This window comes from Phocoena sinus, chromosome 9 (assembly GCF_008692025.1).
Source record: "Phocoena sinus isolate mPhoSin1 chromosome 9, mPhoSin1.pri, whole genome shotgun sequence".
Classification (NCBI taxonomy): domain Eukaryota; kingdom Metazoa; phylum Chordata; class Mammalia; order Artiodactyla; family Phocoenidae; genus Phocoena; species Phocoena sinus.
In genome coordinates, this window is record NC_045771.1 from 14034520 (window position 1) to 14052646 (window position 18127).

The 18127-nt window shown below is 45.2% G+C and overlaps 1 protein-coding gene across 2 annotated transcripts in view; it reads right to left on the reverse strand.

The window, feature by feature from the left end:
* TBXAS1 (thromboxane A synthase 1) overlaps positions 1-18127 on the reverse strand; it is a 150782-nt gene that overhangs the window by 57904 nt on the left and 74751 nt on the right. For both annotated transcript variants that reach the window (XM_032642176.1, XM_032642177.1), the window contains 2 exons: positions 16304-16420; positions 370-458 (listed from right to left, as the gene is read on the reverse strand). In XM_032642176.1, coding sequence (XP_032498067.1) covers positions 370-458; positions 16304-16420 — 206 coding nt within the window. The remainder of the gene's footprint in view (positions 1-369; positions 459-16303; positions 16421-18127) is intronic.

The following is an 18127-nucleotide window of genomic DNA, read 5'->3' on the forward strand; positions in this document are numbered from 1 at the left end:
TTCTTGAATTAAAAATGCATGGACTCCTCCTCCCCAACCCCCCGCCCCCCAGGACCCTGTCCTTTCTGCCCAGACATATCTTGCCCACTCCTGGGTCTATAGAGGTCGGAGGGCAAGTCCACCCACAAAACACTGCCCACTCAGGGTTCCCTCCACAAGCCACAACCCCCTGGGCTTCGTCTGCTTTTGCTTCACATTTTCCGTGGTTTTCATTTCTTCTTCTCCGTCCACCCATACTTTTAGGAGCTTCTAGCATTTCCATAGTTTGCTGGTCCCAAGGTAATTGTCTGGCAATTACGTACAGTTACAAGAAGCAGCAATTCGAACGTGTGATTTCTCATCTGTAATGTAGCCATGCAGCGCCCTTACCTCTGGATGTCGAAAGCGTCCCTGGATTCTGCGTAGTGCTTTAAATGGGCCAGGAGCAGGTTGCAGGCTTGGCTGATTAGAGGCATCATCTGATAGCAGATAACAAAGGTGTAATTAGGACACCATGCAGGGAGCACACCTAAATGAGCGGCAGATGAAGAGGTTATATGGGGTGCTTCCTGGAAAAATGGTCGTCATTTCGAATGTAGCTTTCATGCACCTAAGATTCAAGAGGAAGATCTAAAATTCACAAATATTATAAAATACGATTGCTGTAAACGTCTATTTTAGTTTAAGCAATCTGTTTTTTTTTGAAAGCAAAAAAGAAGGAAGGATTTAGAGTAAATACTGTGAAATAATTATGAAAATGATCATTAAATGCTTAGAAATGAGACTCAGTACTCAGTTTCGTGACATTTGGTTAGCATTAGAGAGTAAATAGACCACAATCCATATGTACCAACTCTGGAATTAGCCCAAATCCCTGTTTGCTTGGTTCCAATTATACTTTAGATCCTCCACTAGAATATAGAATCTCAGTATTGAAAGGAACCTGAGGTCATCCATTTCAACTTCTTGTTCAGTACAAAAGTCATTTGTACAGCATGTGGATGGATGGTTATTCACTTCTGCTTAAGCTGTTTAAACCTTCAAATATAGGGAACCCTAGACTTTAAAAGCCTTCAGTGCCCATGCAGGACAACTACTGAATTTCTTTTTTTAATACTAAAATGTCTTTATTATGGAAAACACCTAACATTCACACGGAAAGAAAGAATGGTATTATGAACGTTCATGTAGCTGTGACCCACCTTCAACAAATTTAGGTCTCATTTTGGCTACCCACTACATTGACCCCAAAAGTCCGGCTTGAGTGGGTGGAATTCTTTGTGGAGCCTGATGGGCACGCACGTGACCTTTTATTCTCTCCTGTATGTTTGAAAAGCCAAGTCGGAAACGACGAGGGGAATCTTTTTTTTTTTTTTAACATCTATTTATTTATTTTCACCATCTTTATTGAGGTATAATTGCTTTACAATGTTGTGTTAGTTTCTGCTGTATAACAAAGTGAGTCAGCTATACGTATACATATATCCCCATATCCCCTCCCTCTTACGTCTCCCTCCCACCCTCCCTATCCCACCCCTCTAGGTGGTCACAAAGCACAGAGCTGATCTCCCTGTGCTATGCGGCTGCTTCCCACTAGCTATCTATTTTGGTAGTGTATATATAAGTCTATGCCACTCTCTCACTTCGTCCCAGCTTACCCTTCCCCCTCCCCGTGTTCTCAAGTCCATTCTCTACGTCTGCATCTTTATTCCTATCCTGCCCCTAGGTTCATCAGAACCAGTTTTTTGTTTTTTTTTAGATTCCATATATACATGTTAGCATATGGTATTTGTTTTACTCTTTCTGACTTACTCCACTCTATCTGACAGACTCTAGGTCCATCCACCTCACTACAAATAACTCAATTTTGTTTCTCTTTATGGCTGCAGAATCCTTTTAACCGGTGTACATTATGGGCAAACATTGTAGCTAAAGCAACATGCTGTGATACATTGTTCTGAGCATTTCATATGGAAAACATACTTTGAAATGTTACTTATGTTTAGAGTTTACTTTTTTGATACCAAAATATCAGTTCCTGAGATCAGGAGAGACTTTTGTCTGTTTGTTCATTTTTGTATCCCCAGCACTTAGAACAGCACTTGGTATATAGTAAAAATGGAAACAGCATTTCAGGTGCAATCCCGTAAATCATAAATGGATCCCTTCCCTGCAAGTCAGTCGCAAAGCCAGGGGTACATGTTGACTTTTTGGGAAGACACATAACACAGACAAATATTGACGTTCAGGTCAACGAAAACCACAAGGTGTTTTTCCACGAGTCATCATCACGTGCAGTTGGTTTTTTGACCCTCGAGGGTCCATTCGTTGGAAAGGCTTTACACTGACCTAACACGTATTGCTGTAGAAACTTGTCCCACCATTTGTTCTGAGCAGAGCCATCTCTTACCTGCCCTGAGACAGTCAGGTGATTGGAGAGGCCCAGCAGGGGGGCCAGCCTGGGCTGCTGCTGCCCGAGGCTGCAGGATCCCATGGTCTCGTTGGACCCCTCCTTCCTATGGCCCCCTCCAAGCCAGCCCCATGTGCTCTGGGATGTAAGGAAAGTACTGTGTCCCCAGGGACCCCACTGCTGGCTGTGGGAGTTGGTCCTGAGAAGCAGAAGGGCGCCCCTGTTGAGTGAGACTGAGTGAGCTAGTCTGAGTTCAGGGCTCCATGGCCCGGGGCGGGGACAGTAGCCTGGGTGGCACCTATGGGCAGCTGGTCAAGGAGCAGATGTGCAAAGCAGAACACACCTACACACCCAGTGGAGGGACGGCAGAGCGTCTGAGACCCTCCCCTTGTATTTTGTTGCCGGGACTCTTAGAGGGAGTATCTGGAGAGGAAATCTGGGGAAAAAGAACTTTCTGCTCATCAAGCCATAAGGGCTTAGAGCACTGGGGTGATTGTACTCAGTGTGGGTGGACCAAGGGTGTGCTCACACATTCAAATGTCATCTCCTGTGTCCTTGGCTATTCCTTCTTTGTTCCATTTGGAATTTGGTCAGTGTGCCTTCTAAGCCTTTAGTTTGTCGCTATGTACACAGGATCGGACACAGAGCTGTGGCCCTCCACTAGACTTTAGGCAGCCACGGAAATGGTCAGTATCACTGTTTCCAGCTCTTTGGTCAGCTGTGCGTGAACCTAAGTAAATATCCCCCAGGCAGCATCTTATCAATGTCAGTGGTGGAGGACTTGCCAAGTAATTTGCCAGAACAGAAGTATAATCTACCTCATCTACCTATCCTGAAGTCCACTCAAAAAAAGAAAGAGGAAAAAATGAGGATGACTCTCCTGAATTACTATCTTGGTAATTCTGAGTTGGACGCTTATGACTGCTGCGTTCTTTTCTAAATTCTCACAAGCCATCAATTTAATAATCCATCAGTACAAAAGTGTGGGCAAACGGGTCACTTCTAGTAGCCTCTAGGCTTTTACTCTCAGTAAAGCTCTGACTAACTTAATGCTGGAGAAGTTAGTACTCTCTAAGTCCCATTTCTATGACTAGCTCACTGACTACATTCCTTCCATTATTTTAATAAAATTAGCGGTACAAGTGAACTATACCTTAATGCGATCTCATATACCAAAATGTCTTTTAGATTTATTTCAGAGGGATAGTAACATGGTAAAATGAAGAATACTGTTTGAAAGGAAGTCTCTTTAGATATCAAGCTTGAAGCTTCTTTCATGCAACAAAGCTGGGATGCAACATAAAATTTGATTTACAGGCAACTCTTCAGAAGCATGCCCTGTGTATAAAGAGGGGTCTCTCCATATTGAATCCGATCGTATGCCTGGACAGTGCAAAGTGGAGGCTGGACCAGCTGCCCACCATCAGTTCTTCTGTGTGCTGTGGTTAGGCTGCTTTGTTGTCGGCTGGCGTGATTATAATTTCTACCACACTCTGCCTGCTGTCTGTTGAACTGAATGGATAATGACATTTTTACGTAGGTTAATGTGATATGAGATGGGGCATGTAATATGAAAAATGTTTTAAAAAGCAATGCAGAGAAAATATTGTAAGACACTGGAGCATGATCTGTATGTTGGACAATACCATCACTTCAGGTTTTCTTCCTTGCATTATACCCAAGCAGTTATGGAATATTTACTCTTACATGAGTTGCATACAAACAAAAGCTCTCTTTGATGGGCTTGCAATCATCTTTATACAATCCACAAACCCCACAGTTATTCCCCTAGATTTGCAGACAAGCAGGCATAGGTGGCTTGTGCAAACACACATGCACAGATGAATGCACAATGCTATCATCACACAGATCTTAACAAAAGACTCTCATTTGGTTGTTCTGTTTCATCTTCTTTGTAGGATAATGAGTGAGTTCTATTTTTGTTTTTTCCACATTTTTTTCATAATGCACATATGTTATATTCATAATCAGAAAAAATATTAATGTTATTAATTTTTAAATTAATGATTAAAAAGAATGATTTTGGGGAAGGATTATAGTCCAGCAGCCAAGCCTGGGGATAAAGTTTCCCATTTTGCATCTCTCACCTCTCACATTGGTTATCTTTTTATTTATGTTTTTTTAATTTATTTATTTTTGGTTGTGTTGGGTCATTGTTTCTGTGTGAGGGCTTTCTCAAGTTGCTGCGAGCGGGGCCCTCTCTTAATCGCGATGCGCGGGCCTCTTACTGTCGCGGCCTCTCTTGTTGTGGAGCACAGGCTCCAGACGCGCAGGCTCAGTAGTTGTGGCTCGCGGGCTCAGTAGTTGTGGCTTGCAGGCTCCAGACGCACAGGCTCAGTAGTTGTGGCTCGTGGGCTCAGTAGTTGTGGCTCACAGGCCTAGTTGCTCCGCGGCACGTGGGATCTTCCCAGACCAGGGCTCGAACCCGTGTCCCCTGCATTGGCAGGCAGACTCTCAACCCCTGCGCCACCAGGGAAGCCCCCTGGTTATCTTTTTTATAGATGATGCTGAGTGTAAGGATGGTCAGATTTTTGGTAACTAGCAGTAACCATCAAGGGAAAAGCACCATCCTCAGCCTGGGAAGGAAATTCCCCAAGGAAGGAAGTCCTTGCTCACCTGGAGTTTACTGTATAATTGCTTAGTTTAAAAAAAAAAATGGAATCTTTACTGACTGAGTCTGAGGAAGTGTGAATCAAGGTGTAGACAGAGGACAAGAGAGTTAATTCCAGGAGGTAGAGGGGTCTTCTCGAGGCTAAGACTCTGAAGTTGTAAAATACACTTGGCCTGGGGAGAGAAAACACTCAAAGCCAATAATTAGGTTTCCTCTCCTTGGCACTTTCTAGTTGTGTGATGGGCAAATAGCTTAACCTCAATAAGTCTATTTATTCATCTGCAAAATGGGAATAATAATACCTCTGTTGAAGAGTTGTGTCCAAGATTAGAAACAAAATGTGTGCAAGTTTTAGAAGGCAGTGAGTGTTCCGAGCCTGGCGGCTGTCCTCTGGAAGAGTCCCATGCCCCCAGACTGGTTGGGATGCCCGGCATCATTCTCTCTTCTCTTCTTCCACGCGGACAGTGTCCTATTGGATCCACCTGTCTTGCCTCACCATGTTAACATCACTTCCTCTCTTACATCTGTCCCTTCATCTTTTTCTCCCTAGGGACCACTCTAATTCAGGCTTTGCTGCTTGTAACCTGGAACATAGCTATCATCTATGAGGTATCATCTATGAGATTCTTGAGAACAAGGACCATATCTTAAGCATCTTTATAGTCTGGGTACCTTGTATAGTGCCTGGCACATAGATGTACTAAGAAAACAATTTCAGAAAGTACCTCCTGTCTTTTCACTTTTAATCCATCCTGTACTCAGTCACCAGATTGGTCTTCTGAAAATACTTGTCATCTGTGCAATGTTTTGTTAAAATTCTTTGGAGATTCCCACTGACTTAGGGATCGCATTGTTGGAGCCTTTACTGCCCCCAACTAGGAAGCCGCCTGCTCTTAGGACATAGAACAAAGCTTCTTATCCTACCCTCCAAAGCCCGCTAAGAACTGAATCCTGCCAATAACCATGTGAGTAAGCTTAGAAACAGATCTCCTCCCGGTTAAGACTTCAGATGAGATCACTGCCCAGGCCAACAGCTTGACTACTTGACCTTGATGCAGGGGCACCCAGCTAAGCCATGCACAGATTCCTGACCCACAGAAGCAATGAGCTAATAAAGGGTTGTTGTTTTAAGCTAAGTTTGGGGGTAATCCGTTACACAGCAAGAGGTAGCTAATACACTTTCAGGGACGCCGTCTTCTGGCAACTGCTGTATGTTGTCACGTGTATTATTGAAGTTTCTGGTACTTGCTCTGTTAGAAATGAGCACAACGCAACACATTCAGTTGATTCTGTAGAACAGGATGTGACTCAATATTCCTTGAGGGCCTTGACATAGAAGGTATGTAAGAAACGTTAATGGAGTGAGGTGCTCTTTCCATTGCAGCATGAATGCAACGCAGTTTGCTGGGAGCTGGCCCTGAGTGAAAGACCTGAGACCCATGCTGGTTCTACCTCTTACTTTGGACAAGTCGTTTGAATCTCTCTGAACTTGAGTCCTCACTCACTCCCAACTGAGGGGCTATTTGCAATGAGCTGCAGAGTCCCTTTCCATGGACACGCTAGGATTCCGAGGTCACTAGGCAGCAGCTGAGACAGTTGCTTGGGGACCATGGAAAGAGCAGGCAGCTTCCTAGTTGCGGGCAGTAAAGCCTCCAGCAATGCCATCCCTAAGAAGGCCTTTTGACATCGGTTTGACGCACTGACTTCAGAATTACATAAAGATCTAAAAGGCAGAATCTGATTTTATGCTTACATAATTTAATAAAAGTGAGACTCCAGATCCACTGACTCCTGGCTTGTTGCTTTTTTCTCCAAAATCAGCATCCACATTCCTTTTGCTCCTCAGTTAATTAACTTCTAGGTTATAATTTTGCTCAATGCAGCTCTGATGCCATGAGTTTGAAAAGCAAACAAACACGCACAGTTAAGCCTCTGGAGCTCCTGGAAGTTTGCGGAATGGAGTCAGCCTGAGTGCTGGGGGCAGACACGTTTCCTGAGCAGGGAGAGGGTCTCTCCTGTGTCAACTCAGACTTCTAAACTGAGATGCCCACCCCCCCTTCCACCCCCCCACATGGATGTTGTGTAGGCTGGGTGCCACACCTGTCCATACACGTAGAGGGATTCAGAGAAGAGCCCGAGCAGAGGCTACCACTCTGAGATCAAACACGGCCCCTGGGAGCCACCCGCCTGGGGGCCACAGCAGAGCAGAGACTCCAGAGGGACCCCTTGCGGTTTCCCTGCTCCGCCCCAGGGTCCAGGGGACGTCTGGCATCTTGGAGGTTAAACAGCTGAAGTGGAAGCCCTCTTCCTTACTCACCACCCCCCCCCCCCCCCCCCCCCCGCTTTCAAGGATTTAATAGCTCCTCACTCTACAGTGAAGTTTGTACCAAGCCTTCCCCTGACACAGAACAGCCGACTCCATGCCTCTACCTCTTCTTCCAGTTTCTCCTCACTAATCCCTTCCACGTACGCCGTGTTCCAGCCAATATGTACTCCTCTGGTCCCTGAACACACCCTGTACTTTCTGTCTAGATGCCTTTGTTCCTGCCGCTCATTCCACCTGCAACGCACCTTCTCCCTCCGTCAAAACTCAGCAAGATCTTCAGGGCTCAGTTCCAATGCTGCTCCCCGCCCTGCCCCCTAAAGTGGTTTCTGATGCTCAAGAGAAGATGTGCGCTCTGTCACTGTCCTGGTAATAATGTAGGAGTTTCTGCACCTTCTACATTATAAACCCCTTAAAGACGGGAGCTGATAAATATTGGTTGAATTTTATGAATTTAATGTTTCATTCTGTTTGGCATTCTTAGACCTGTTTATAATGCTGTTTAGGAACTCATCAGAGGGGGATTTTCTGAATAAATAAGGGTCAGCTAATGGAGATGGGAGATGGTATTTAAACATATTATTGGATTAGAAAATAGAAAAGTAATATGTTAGAGTGCTCTAAACTGGTGACTAATAAATGTAAAATTAATACCAGTTAACGAAACTGGTAGCCTCCTTCTGCCACCCAGATATTAAAAATATCCATGACTTATTTTATGCAAAATCTCCCGCTGGTAAGTATCAGCTCTAGCCGTCTAGGTGAATAATCAAGTGTCATTTCTAATAAGTCAGTGGCTCCTGTCAAGAGTTGTAACCAATGAGAACTCACCCTGATGAGGTGGTGGCCACTGGTGTTGCCAAGCAACAGGCAAGCTGGGAGGCACATGTAGATGCTCTTTTAGATTTAACCAGCGGCACGTCAGACTGACATTATGATGCTGGCAAAGGAAAACCAAATTATAACCCAGGATGGGGTGCCCATGAGGAAGAGTATGTTTTCTTTTGAATGCAAATGGAAAAGGAACATGTTTAACCAGAATTTAAGCAGTCCATCATTATACCAGTTTTAATTAGGAGACTAGGTGTCAGTGGAATACAACTGTGTTGCAGGATAATGGTCTCTTGCTGCTAGACAAATACCTAGACGTTCTGGAAACTGGGCAACTGGTCAGGCAGGGACAATGTATTTTCAGACTCTGAAGTATTTATTACCACAGCCATACTTGGTTACAATGACTTTCATTTTTATTGTCTGGAAGGATTAAGAAATAAAAGCAAATATTAAAAATAGGCTTCTGGGAGCAGATGCAGCCCAGAGAAAGCTGCTTGCTCCAACATTGCTGGAAGACCATGTTCTGTGACAGAAGCCCTCGTGCGTGATTGTCTGAAGCGTTTACAGTGAAAATTTTTTTTTTTTTTTTTACAGTGAAAATTTAAAGGCCAAACTAAACTGTGATGATGACTGTAATTCTGCAAAGACTTTTGCTCTGAAATGGTCATGGCTAGGCATTTACTCATAAGCTGGCCAGATCAACTTAAATTTTTAAAAATTGTAGTCATTCCCGAGCAATATGTCTTCTCCAAGGCAGGAAAGGACTAGAGGGAATAATAACCACATCTGTCTCCGTCTTTAAGATTCGTACATTATTGACTGTGTCTTCCTGACAGGAAACATCTGGATGAAAGTGAAAACTTAGGCATTGAGCTGGATCAGCAGTGACTGGGAGGGATACCAGCCTTCCCTGAAGGTCTGATTTTCTGACTTTTCTTTCTTTCTTTCTTTCTTTCTTTCTTTTTTAATAGTCTGGTCAATCAAGATTTTATTATGTGTGATTTAAAGGTCATTAAAAATGCTGAAGCTAATTCTTTTTTGTTTTTTTCTGGCTGCGTTGGGTCTTCGATGCTGTGCGCGGGCTTCTCATTGCGGTGGCTTCTCTTGTTCTGGAGCACAGGCTCTAGGCGCTCGGGCTTCAGTAGTTGTGGCGCGTGGGCTCAGTAGTTGTGGCTCGCGGGCTCTAGAGTGCAGGCTCAGTAGTTGTGGTGCGTGGGCTTAGCTGCTCCACAGCATGTGGGATCTTCCCAGACCAGGGCTTGAACCCATGTCTCCTGCATTGGCAGTACCACTGCGCCACCAGGGAAGTCCAGTCTGGCTTTTCTTTAGCTGAGTCCCCATGTGCAGAGATATGATTTGCTCTTACTCTTGGGTGACACACACAGCCAGCTTCAGGCTCTCCTGTTTGGAGCTGCCAGGTCTCTTCTATCCACTCAGTGGGTCACCATCAGCTTAGTTATCTGGACAAATGAGCAAATGTCCACCACTTTTACTGGGCTTTGAGGACTGAGAAGATTTGAGCTGCCATATTGGGTTGGATCCGTGGTCCATCCAATGTGGAGCTTGGTCTCTGCTAGAAGTACTTGGTAATGGAGTTCCCCGTGAATCTACCTCCAAAGGCATGGTGCTCAAAAGCCTCCCTTCTCTCGGTAGCCGACTATGATATTAACGCCCCATGTTTTCACTTATTGAAAACTTATTTGAACCCAGAATAAACAAAATTAAACAGACTTATTTACTGCAGTTTTCTCCCCAAGCTTTTAATATGCACAGTGAATCCCTATGTGTAGAGGAAGCCAGTTTACAATATTTTACTGAATTAGATGACCACGGGGCCTTTCCAATCCTCAATTTCAAATCCTTTTCCCTGGTAGTTATTCATAGCTTGAAGTTCGTCATCGTATAAGTATGGTTTACATGCTTTTCTCCTAAATGTATTATTTTATTCTTGCTTGAAGGTTATCTGACACTTTTGTGCTGACTTACACAATCTTAGAAGAGTCTTAGAAACTCACTCCAACTGATTTAATATTTTTCAAACCAGAAGAACTTAGAGAAATATACAAATGCATAAATTTCATGGTAGTCTCCCTCTCTCAGATGAATTATAAAATTTAAAAATAAAATTAGTGTTAACCCGGGTCCCCAGGGAATCCCATTATTTGTGTATTTCCTCAGAGAAGGATTAATTCAGCCCCAGTTTTGTTTCTTGAAACTGAATCTATTTACTTCCTGACCCATAATAAATTTTTACACAATCCCAGCGTTACTTATTAATAGTCTTTGGTAAAGAATCTAGCAAAAGAGTCTGTAAAAATCCAAGTAAGTCTACTGGTTGCCCCTTTAAAAAAAATTAACCTCTTAGGAGATGGGGTGAAAATTCCGATAGGCTAATCAGACAGAATTTTCCCTAGTAAAAAAATCAGTTGTTTTCCCAGCAATGCTCAGCCATCCTTTCATATAAATCCCGATAACTTGTCTGTCACTGGACTCTGATTTTGACGGTCTCTTCCGGGATCAGATATGCATCAATCAAATTTTCACTGGTTCTCTATCTCTCTATATTATCCCTGGTAAGACATAAACCAAAAACCAATTTTATTTTAAATAAAACCATGGATTCATGATAGAATGCTCAAGTTTAAAGTAACTTTCAGGCATTGTTGGCCGAGACAGCCTAATAGCCACACAAATAAAGACAGTGCCATCCAGAACTTTATGAATATCAATGACACCTACAGTCACAGGGAGTAAAGTACTTAACTTAGGCTGCCAGGGGCTGAAGGAAAAAGCCTCAGAATTCCAAGGGAAAACGCATCTTTATTTCAAGAATAAACTCTCAAGTTTGATAATAAAAGTCCCAAAGCAACTTACTAATTCAGAAAGGACTGGAGATTATTGACATTCCATAGCTATTTGTGGGAAAACTGAGCCAGGTTCCCATGTCCCGGTGGAGTGCGGGCTCCCATGGGTTCCCCGAGCTTCTCTCTTCTGTCTCCTCTGCCCCAGGCCCTCGGTGAGCCTTCTTCTCCTCTTTGCGTCTCTGTGACCTGCTTTCTCTATTTCTACGTATGCCTAGACTTGAGACCCTCTAAAGAGAAAGCCAACAGGCGGCCACATCCTCTTATGTAATTTTTCTTTGATGAAATTATTTCCCTTTTGTTTCCCTTTTATCTCAGTTGTAACATATATCCTTAGGTAGAAAGCTTCTTCGTTCTGTGATTCCCTATCCATCCATCCATCCATCCACCAATCCAGCAAATCACTGTTGAGTGTCCGTTATGTGTGTCATTGCTATACAGTTAACAATAAAGAAAAAATAAGTAAAATAAATGGAATGTTAGCTGGTGATAGTACCACAGAGAAAAATAAATCAGGGGAGGAGGGTGGGGTTCTGGGGCCCAGCTCTTACAAGCCTGGGGAGTCTGTGGGTCTGAGAAGGTCAGACGAGGGACCAAGAGGAAGACTTGCACCGCCAGTGCTTTCCAACAGGGCTCTAACCAGAATCGTGCCAGGGCACTTGTAAAGCATACAGATTCTCAGTCGCCCTAGAAATTCTCATTCTATAGGTCCTGGGGTGGCTGGAATTATGTGTTTTAAACAAGGGTACTAGGTGATTTGGGCGCAGCCCTTGATCACACAGGGTTTGAGAACAAGTGACTAGAAAGAGAAAGCCAATGTGAGGTTAAAGTCCAGGGAAGCATCCAGAAACTTGGAGGGTCCCGGGCGCTGGAGAAGGAGGCAGTCAGGACACTGACGTCTGGCAACTGATGTCTGGCAACCAGCCCTCCCATCTTTCTGCCCTCCACCCATCTTCCGTAGGATAGGAGGATCCTCCATCCGGTCTACACTTTGGTGTAGAGTAACACTCCTTGCTCAGAGCCTCAAACCCTGCTCTTCATATACAAAGAGAGCTGCTTTAGGAATTAGGAAAACTTTTCACTCCCAACAAAGCTCCCAACTCCAAGACCATTGTCTCAGTAGGGCTCAGGAAAGCCTCATGTGCAAAACTGAGCAAAGACCTCCTCATTCTGGAAGTTGCCCACTGCCGCCTCCTTCTGAAGCAATGATTCAGTGGGGGAGAGAAAATCCAGGACATGATTTATGGAGCATGAAACACACAGACATTGGCTTAACCCTTGAAAACTATTATCTTTGTCATGTATTTTTTAGTCCTCATGTTCCTTTCTTTTTAACCAGCATTTAACACCTTTGTCTGCTCCTTCCTCCTTGAAAAGCGTTTCCCTTCCACATTCTCCTGGACTTCAGTTTCAAGCTGTTCTTCCCAAGTTATCTTTGTAGGTCTCTCCTCTGCCCCTCACTTATATATGGTTCTCCCCAGCCCTCTTCTCATGCTATATACACTCCTGGGGCGACCTCACCCATGTCTGTGTTTTCTCTCTCTCTTTTTTTTTTTTTGCGGTACGCGGGCCTCTCACTGTTGTGGCCTCTCCCATTGCGGAGCACAGGCTCCGGACACGCAGCCTCAGCGGCCATGGCTCACGGGCCCAGCCGCTCCGCGGCACGTGGAACCCTCCCGGACCGGGGCACGAACCCGCATCTCCCGCATCGGCAGGCGGACCCCCAACCACTGCGCCACCAGGGAAGCCCTGTGTTTTCTCTCTTGTAAAAATTTTCTTTTTTTTTTTTAATTGAAATATAGTTGATGTACACTATTACCTTAGTTTCAGGTGTACTACATACTGGTGTGACATTTGCATTCATTATGAAACAATCACCACAGTAAATCTAGTAACCATCTGTCCCCAAAGTTATTACAGTATTACTGATCATATTCCTTATGCTGTATATTATATCCCCGTGGCCCCTGGCTGTGTTTTTATTTTTTTATTTTTGGCTGTGTTGGGTCTTCATTTCTGCGCGAGGGCTTTCTCTAGTTGTGGCAAGCGGGGGCCACTCACTATCACAGCCTCTCTTGTTGCGGAGCACAGGCTCCAGACGCGCAGGCTCAGTAGTTGTGGCTCACGGACGTAGTTGCTCCGCGGCATGTGGGATCTTCCCAGACCAGGGATAGAACCCATGTCCCCTGCATTAGCAGGCAGATTCTCAACCACTGCGCCACCAGGGAAGCCCCCTGTCTGTGTTTTTGATGACCATCTTTCCTACCCTTCTCTCCCGAGCTCCATATCTGCAGCCAACTTCTGCCTGATGCATCTACTTAGATGCCTCCCAGACACCTTAAATTCACCAGGTCTAGGTTCTCCACAGGTAGGGACGAAGGTGACTAACTCTGCACTGGAAAGGCGTCCTTTCAACTGAAACCCAAGAACCTAAATTGAACTATATTGAGTAGAAAGATGACTTCCAATGGAGCTTTAAGTTCACTTGTAGAATATGTTAAACAATGAGCTAGATCTGAAGCAAAACCCAGGGCATCTGTCTATGAATATTTCTCTCCCCCTCCCTTCCCCCTCCCTCTTATTTGTGGCTACTAGGCATCTCAGTGCTATGAACCACTTGGAGGAACTCTATTTTCTGCAGCTAATTCAGGCACTAAGAATTTGATTTCTGAACCAAAAGGAGAAAATGCTTGGGATTTCAGGAGCCCTGAATTTGTTTGGGCAATGATGCTGTATCAGTTTCTGGAGTATGTCCTGTAGGGTGTTAAAGAAATCTAGACCCTGATAAGAGTCTTTTTTTTTTTTTTTTTCCTTTTCACTGTCAAGAAAACTTCCTTTCTTACTTAAAAAAAAAAAAAATCAGATACCCTTCATCAATTTATTTTTTAACAAATGATAAGATTCTTTCTGTATCTATAGCATTGTCAAGTCATTGTTTACTCACAAATGAAGAAGTGGGATGCAACGTGTTGGAGCTCCTTATGTCAACCCACGGTTTACCTACTTCTCCACCCCATCCTTCCCCTTTTGGTTAACTTAGCATTTTAGTGACTAGGTGTAATAAAGGTGACCCAAATAATGCTTTACAACTTTTTAAAGAAGCAGGCCCTTCCTTCAAACAAATTCTCACATGAAACCTCAGTATATAACAGGGCTAACTGTGGAGCAGGGCTCCTGGTTCCAGCTGTAGCAGGATACCCCCCTCCTCATGTTTCCTTGTGGGTAATTTCTACCAGTGGCGGTTCCCAACTCTGGCTTTACATCAGAATCGCCTGGGGAGCTGTAAAATTCCCTCAGACCCAGGCTGCATTCCAAACCAAACCAATTTAATCTAGATGTGAGACCCAGACAGCAATGGTTTGCAAAGCTCCCCAGATGACTCCAGTGTGTACCTGAGGCTGAGGAAGGCTGGGTCCTGCCCTCCCTTATCAGGCCGAGGCGTGCAAAGAAGGAACTGAGCCTGCGTGGGCCAGCCCTGGGGGGACGGGGTGGGGGGGGCATGTTAGTGTGCGCTCTCGGCTGCCCTCCTCCTGGGGGGGGAGGCTGCAGTTGCCCACTCTGGGTGAAGCATTAGCAAGCCCACACCACCAGAAGGCAGGCTGTATTTCTCAAACAGCTTTACCAGTGAGAAAGGAGGTTTCTGTCTGAAACCTGTTTCCATACCTCAATTGGTTCCAAACTTAGGCAGCAAATGGAGGAGTGTTGCTTCTGATACCCCTAGGTTTCCATTTGCTTCATCTCCCTTCCACCACCCTCCAGACAGTCCCTAGGACAGTCCTAGGGAGCTTCAGGACAAGATGGGAGAAGCAGTCAAGCAGAGAGCTTAAGAGCATTCTGGAACTGGGTTCTAACCTTGGCTTTGCCACACTTGCTAGCTATGTGACGTGAAGTGCATAATCTCTATGGGCCTCAGTTTCCTCATCTGTAAAATGGGATTGATAATAGTATTTACCTCACAGAGATGTGGTGAAGATTAAGTATGCTAATACGAACAGGAAGCCTTACAGTGGTGTCTGGCACATGGTAAGAGCTGTGTGAGTGTTAGCTGGCTATGTAAAGGCTACGTATGGAAACACAAATCAAAACCGCCTTGAGGAAAGAAAACAACAGAAAAACCTCACTGAGGATGGGCAGGATCTCTGGTTTCTGAGTTTACTTGGATGGGATTAATTATGAAGTCTGGAACCCTCTCCTCTTCTGGGGGACTTCAGAAGACTTAGAGGAATTCAGCAGGACCATATGGGCGAGCATCTTGAGTTGAAGTTCAGAGTAGCTCTCACGCATTGAACTGAAGACAGGCCACTCCAAGGCCAGGCGTTCTGCAACAGCTAGATGTGGTGGCCGGCTCTGGAAGGGCACTTGCTCTGGAGTTGCCCATGTACCTGGGACTCACACTGAGGCAACCCTTCAGCCACGTCACATCAGAAGGGCTCAAGGGCTCAGTCATGAGCTGTTGCTGTTGCAGGATTCAGAACAGGCATCAAAGCCAGATGAGCAATTGAGGGGCCATCAGTGAGGATCAGGTGTGAGAGAACTTGGTCAGGAAGCAGGACAAACAGTACGTTTTATTTATACAGCTGGTAGGGAAGGGTGGGTCCCTGGGCGGGGCAAGGCGGCAGCCCCGGGTTTAAGAGCATCTTGTAAATGAGAGTTTGCCCTTTGACCTGGCCACAAAGATTAACTTGGGCATGCCCACCCCCCTCCCAAGAGTCCTGCCCAAGGACATCCTCGTATCCACGGCCATCTCTTCCCTATTTCAGACTTGATTCAAAGCTCACCTTCATTTCAAGATGTTCTCTAGTTCCTTGCTACGTAAAGTGTGGTTCATTGTTCAGAAGCATCCACGGCACCTGGGAGCTTGTCAGAGATGCAGAGTCTCAGGCCCCACCCCAGACCTACTGCATCCGAATCTGCCTTTTAACAGGACTCTCAGGCGATCTGTCACACGCGGAAGTCTGAGGAGGCCCCTCCAGTTTTCTCCTGGGTGCCCCCAAAGTGCCCGGGGCAGAGCCTTGGGATTTAGCAGAAGTGCCCTGAGCGCTTGCTGACTCACTACAGATTCATGGCAACTGGGGCTGCGGAAGGCTGGAGAAAGGGCAGACACTCCAGTACGGTCTCCTGTGCTTTGGGGATAATAGGGAGGTTTGACGGGCATAGCGGGCGGGGCAACGGACAAGTGACGCAAAGTGAACCGGCTCCCATCATAATCTGGAGAGAGGAAACCTGCTCTTTATGGAAGAGAGTCTGCGTTTCCCAGGTCTTACCTCATTCAGCTTTTCAGGACTGAAAGCAGACGTCAGGACACTTCTGACCTCTTCCCATCTTTTGTCACGTAAAAACAGGACACTGTTGGCTACCGGTTTGGGCTCCAAACCTGATGCCTGGTGGAAAGCGATAAACAGAGTTAGGACACAAGGGAGCCCAAGACGCCTGGGTGGCAATACAGTCCACGATAAACTCTCTGGTTCAAGTCACCCGTGACCAATAATTAGGAGACTTCTCTTGCAAGGATGTACAGAATATAAAGGCTCATGGACAATGGTCTCTAGATCCATGGCCGAGGACCCACCGGGAGCAGATGGGGAAGCGCCGCTGGCCCAATTCTATCTTGTTACTCTGTGGTTATCACTGTAAATAACTCAGCGGCGTCTGTGTGTTCTGCAGCTCCCCTGCAGAGTGGGGGTTCCCGGAGGACCCAACAGCTGGCTTCTTGGAGGTGGGCTCGTCTTTCCTGGGATTGAGTTTCATGTCTGAACTATTTTGGCAAGGGGTTTTGTGTGGTTGGATTGGTTACGTTGGGCCAGGAGTTCACAGACTCGTGTCTGGGTCTTTGGAATATGCCTGGGGGTGGGGGGAGGAGAGGGAAAGGAGAAAAAGAGAGTCCTTCAGAAGCATGCCCCAACAGAGCTGTTCCAAGAGAACTCCTTCCTGTCATGGTGTTTCTGTGTTCTTTCACTCATTCATTCACTCATTCTTCTCATTCAGCGAATGTTTGTTGAATGTCTAATATACACGAGAAGTTGGCTATACGGTGCTGAATAAAGAAGACATTGCATTGGCCCTCAATGAGTTGATAGTCTAGTGGGGAAGCAGACAGTTACGTCCTAAACTAACAAATAGCTGTCATTACATTTCATGGGAAAGTGGGTGTTATGAAGGGGGAGAGAGGGCAGCGAGGTGAGAAAATGATAGGGGATTAAATGGCCAGGAAGCCTTCTCTGAGGAGGAGACAGTCCAGCTGAGTCTGGAAGCACACAGAAAATGAGGTCTCCTTATCCCTTCTTCCCAGGCCAGTCTCTTCTTTCCTAAGACCACCTACTCCCACCAAACGGTCAAAACTGGGGGCCCTCACAGCTGTTCAGAGCCCTGAGCCCCAGGGCTGCAGGGTGAGGGGAAGTAGGGGGACTGGAGGACAAAGCATTCTTCAGAACTGCATGTGATATACGGTTTTGCTATTTCTTTTCACTGTTTTAATTATAGTTGAAACATGAAGCCAGCCACCGTTAACTCAAAAGCCTTGTAAAAACTCCTGTTCAGAGGAAAATGATAATTTTCTGATAAAATATGAACACTCAAAATAACCTATAATACGTAACTGCAAAGTATCTGGGGGGATTTAATTATATATTAGAACCAAGTTGCTGGGATATTTTTTCTGCAGAGGAATACCTCTCTATATTTAGAATAAAATTCTTTAGGAGTGCTGTGGTCACTATACAGAATTGTGGTTTTGTGGAATTTTTAGAATATAACCCATTTGTTTGGGTTCCAGAATCAAAGGAGGAAATGGTACATTTTGTATACTGGCAAACGCCGGTCCTCTGCCACACTACCTGTCCTAAAGCATTTTGCTCCAAGGAAAGCTGGGTAGTGGTTTATGGGCTTCTGATGGAACAGAGGAAATTGGAGATAAGAGTCAAGGTTGACTGGATTTTGTGTCTGTCCTATAGACCTAAGGATTGGCTCCATGATAGTTTTTATCTTGCCCTTGGAGGACAAATCCAGCCCTTGTGCAATATGTCAGCATTGTCTCCCTCACCAGCTTGCCATGACAATACTCTCCCTTCAGCCTACAACTTCCGTTAGAA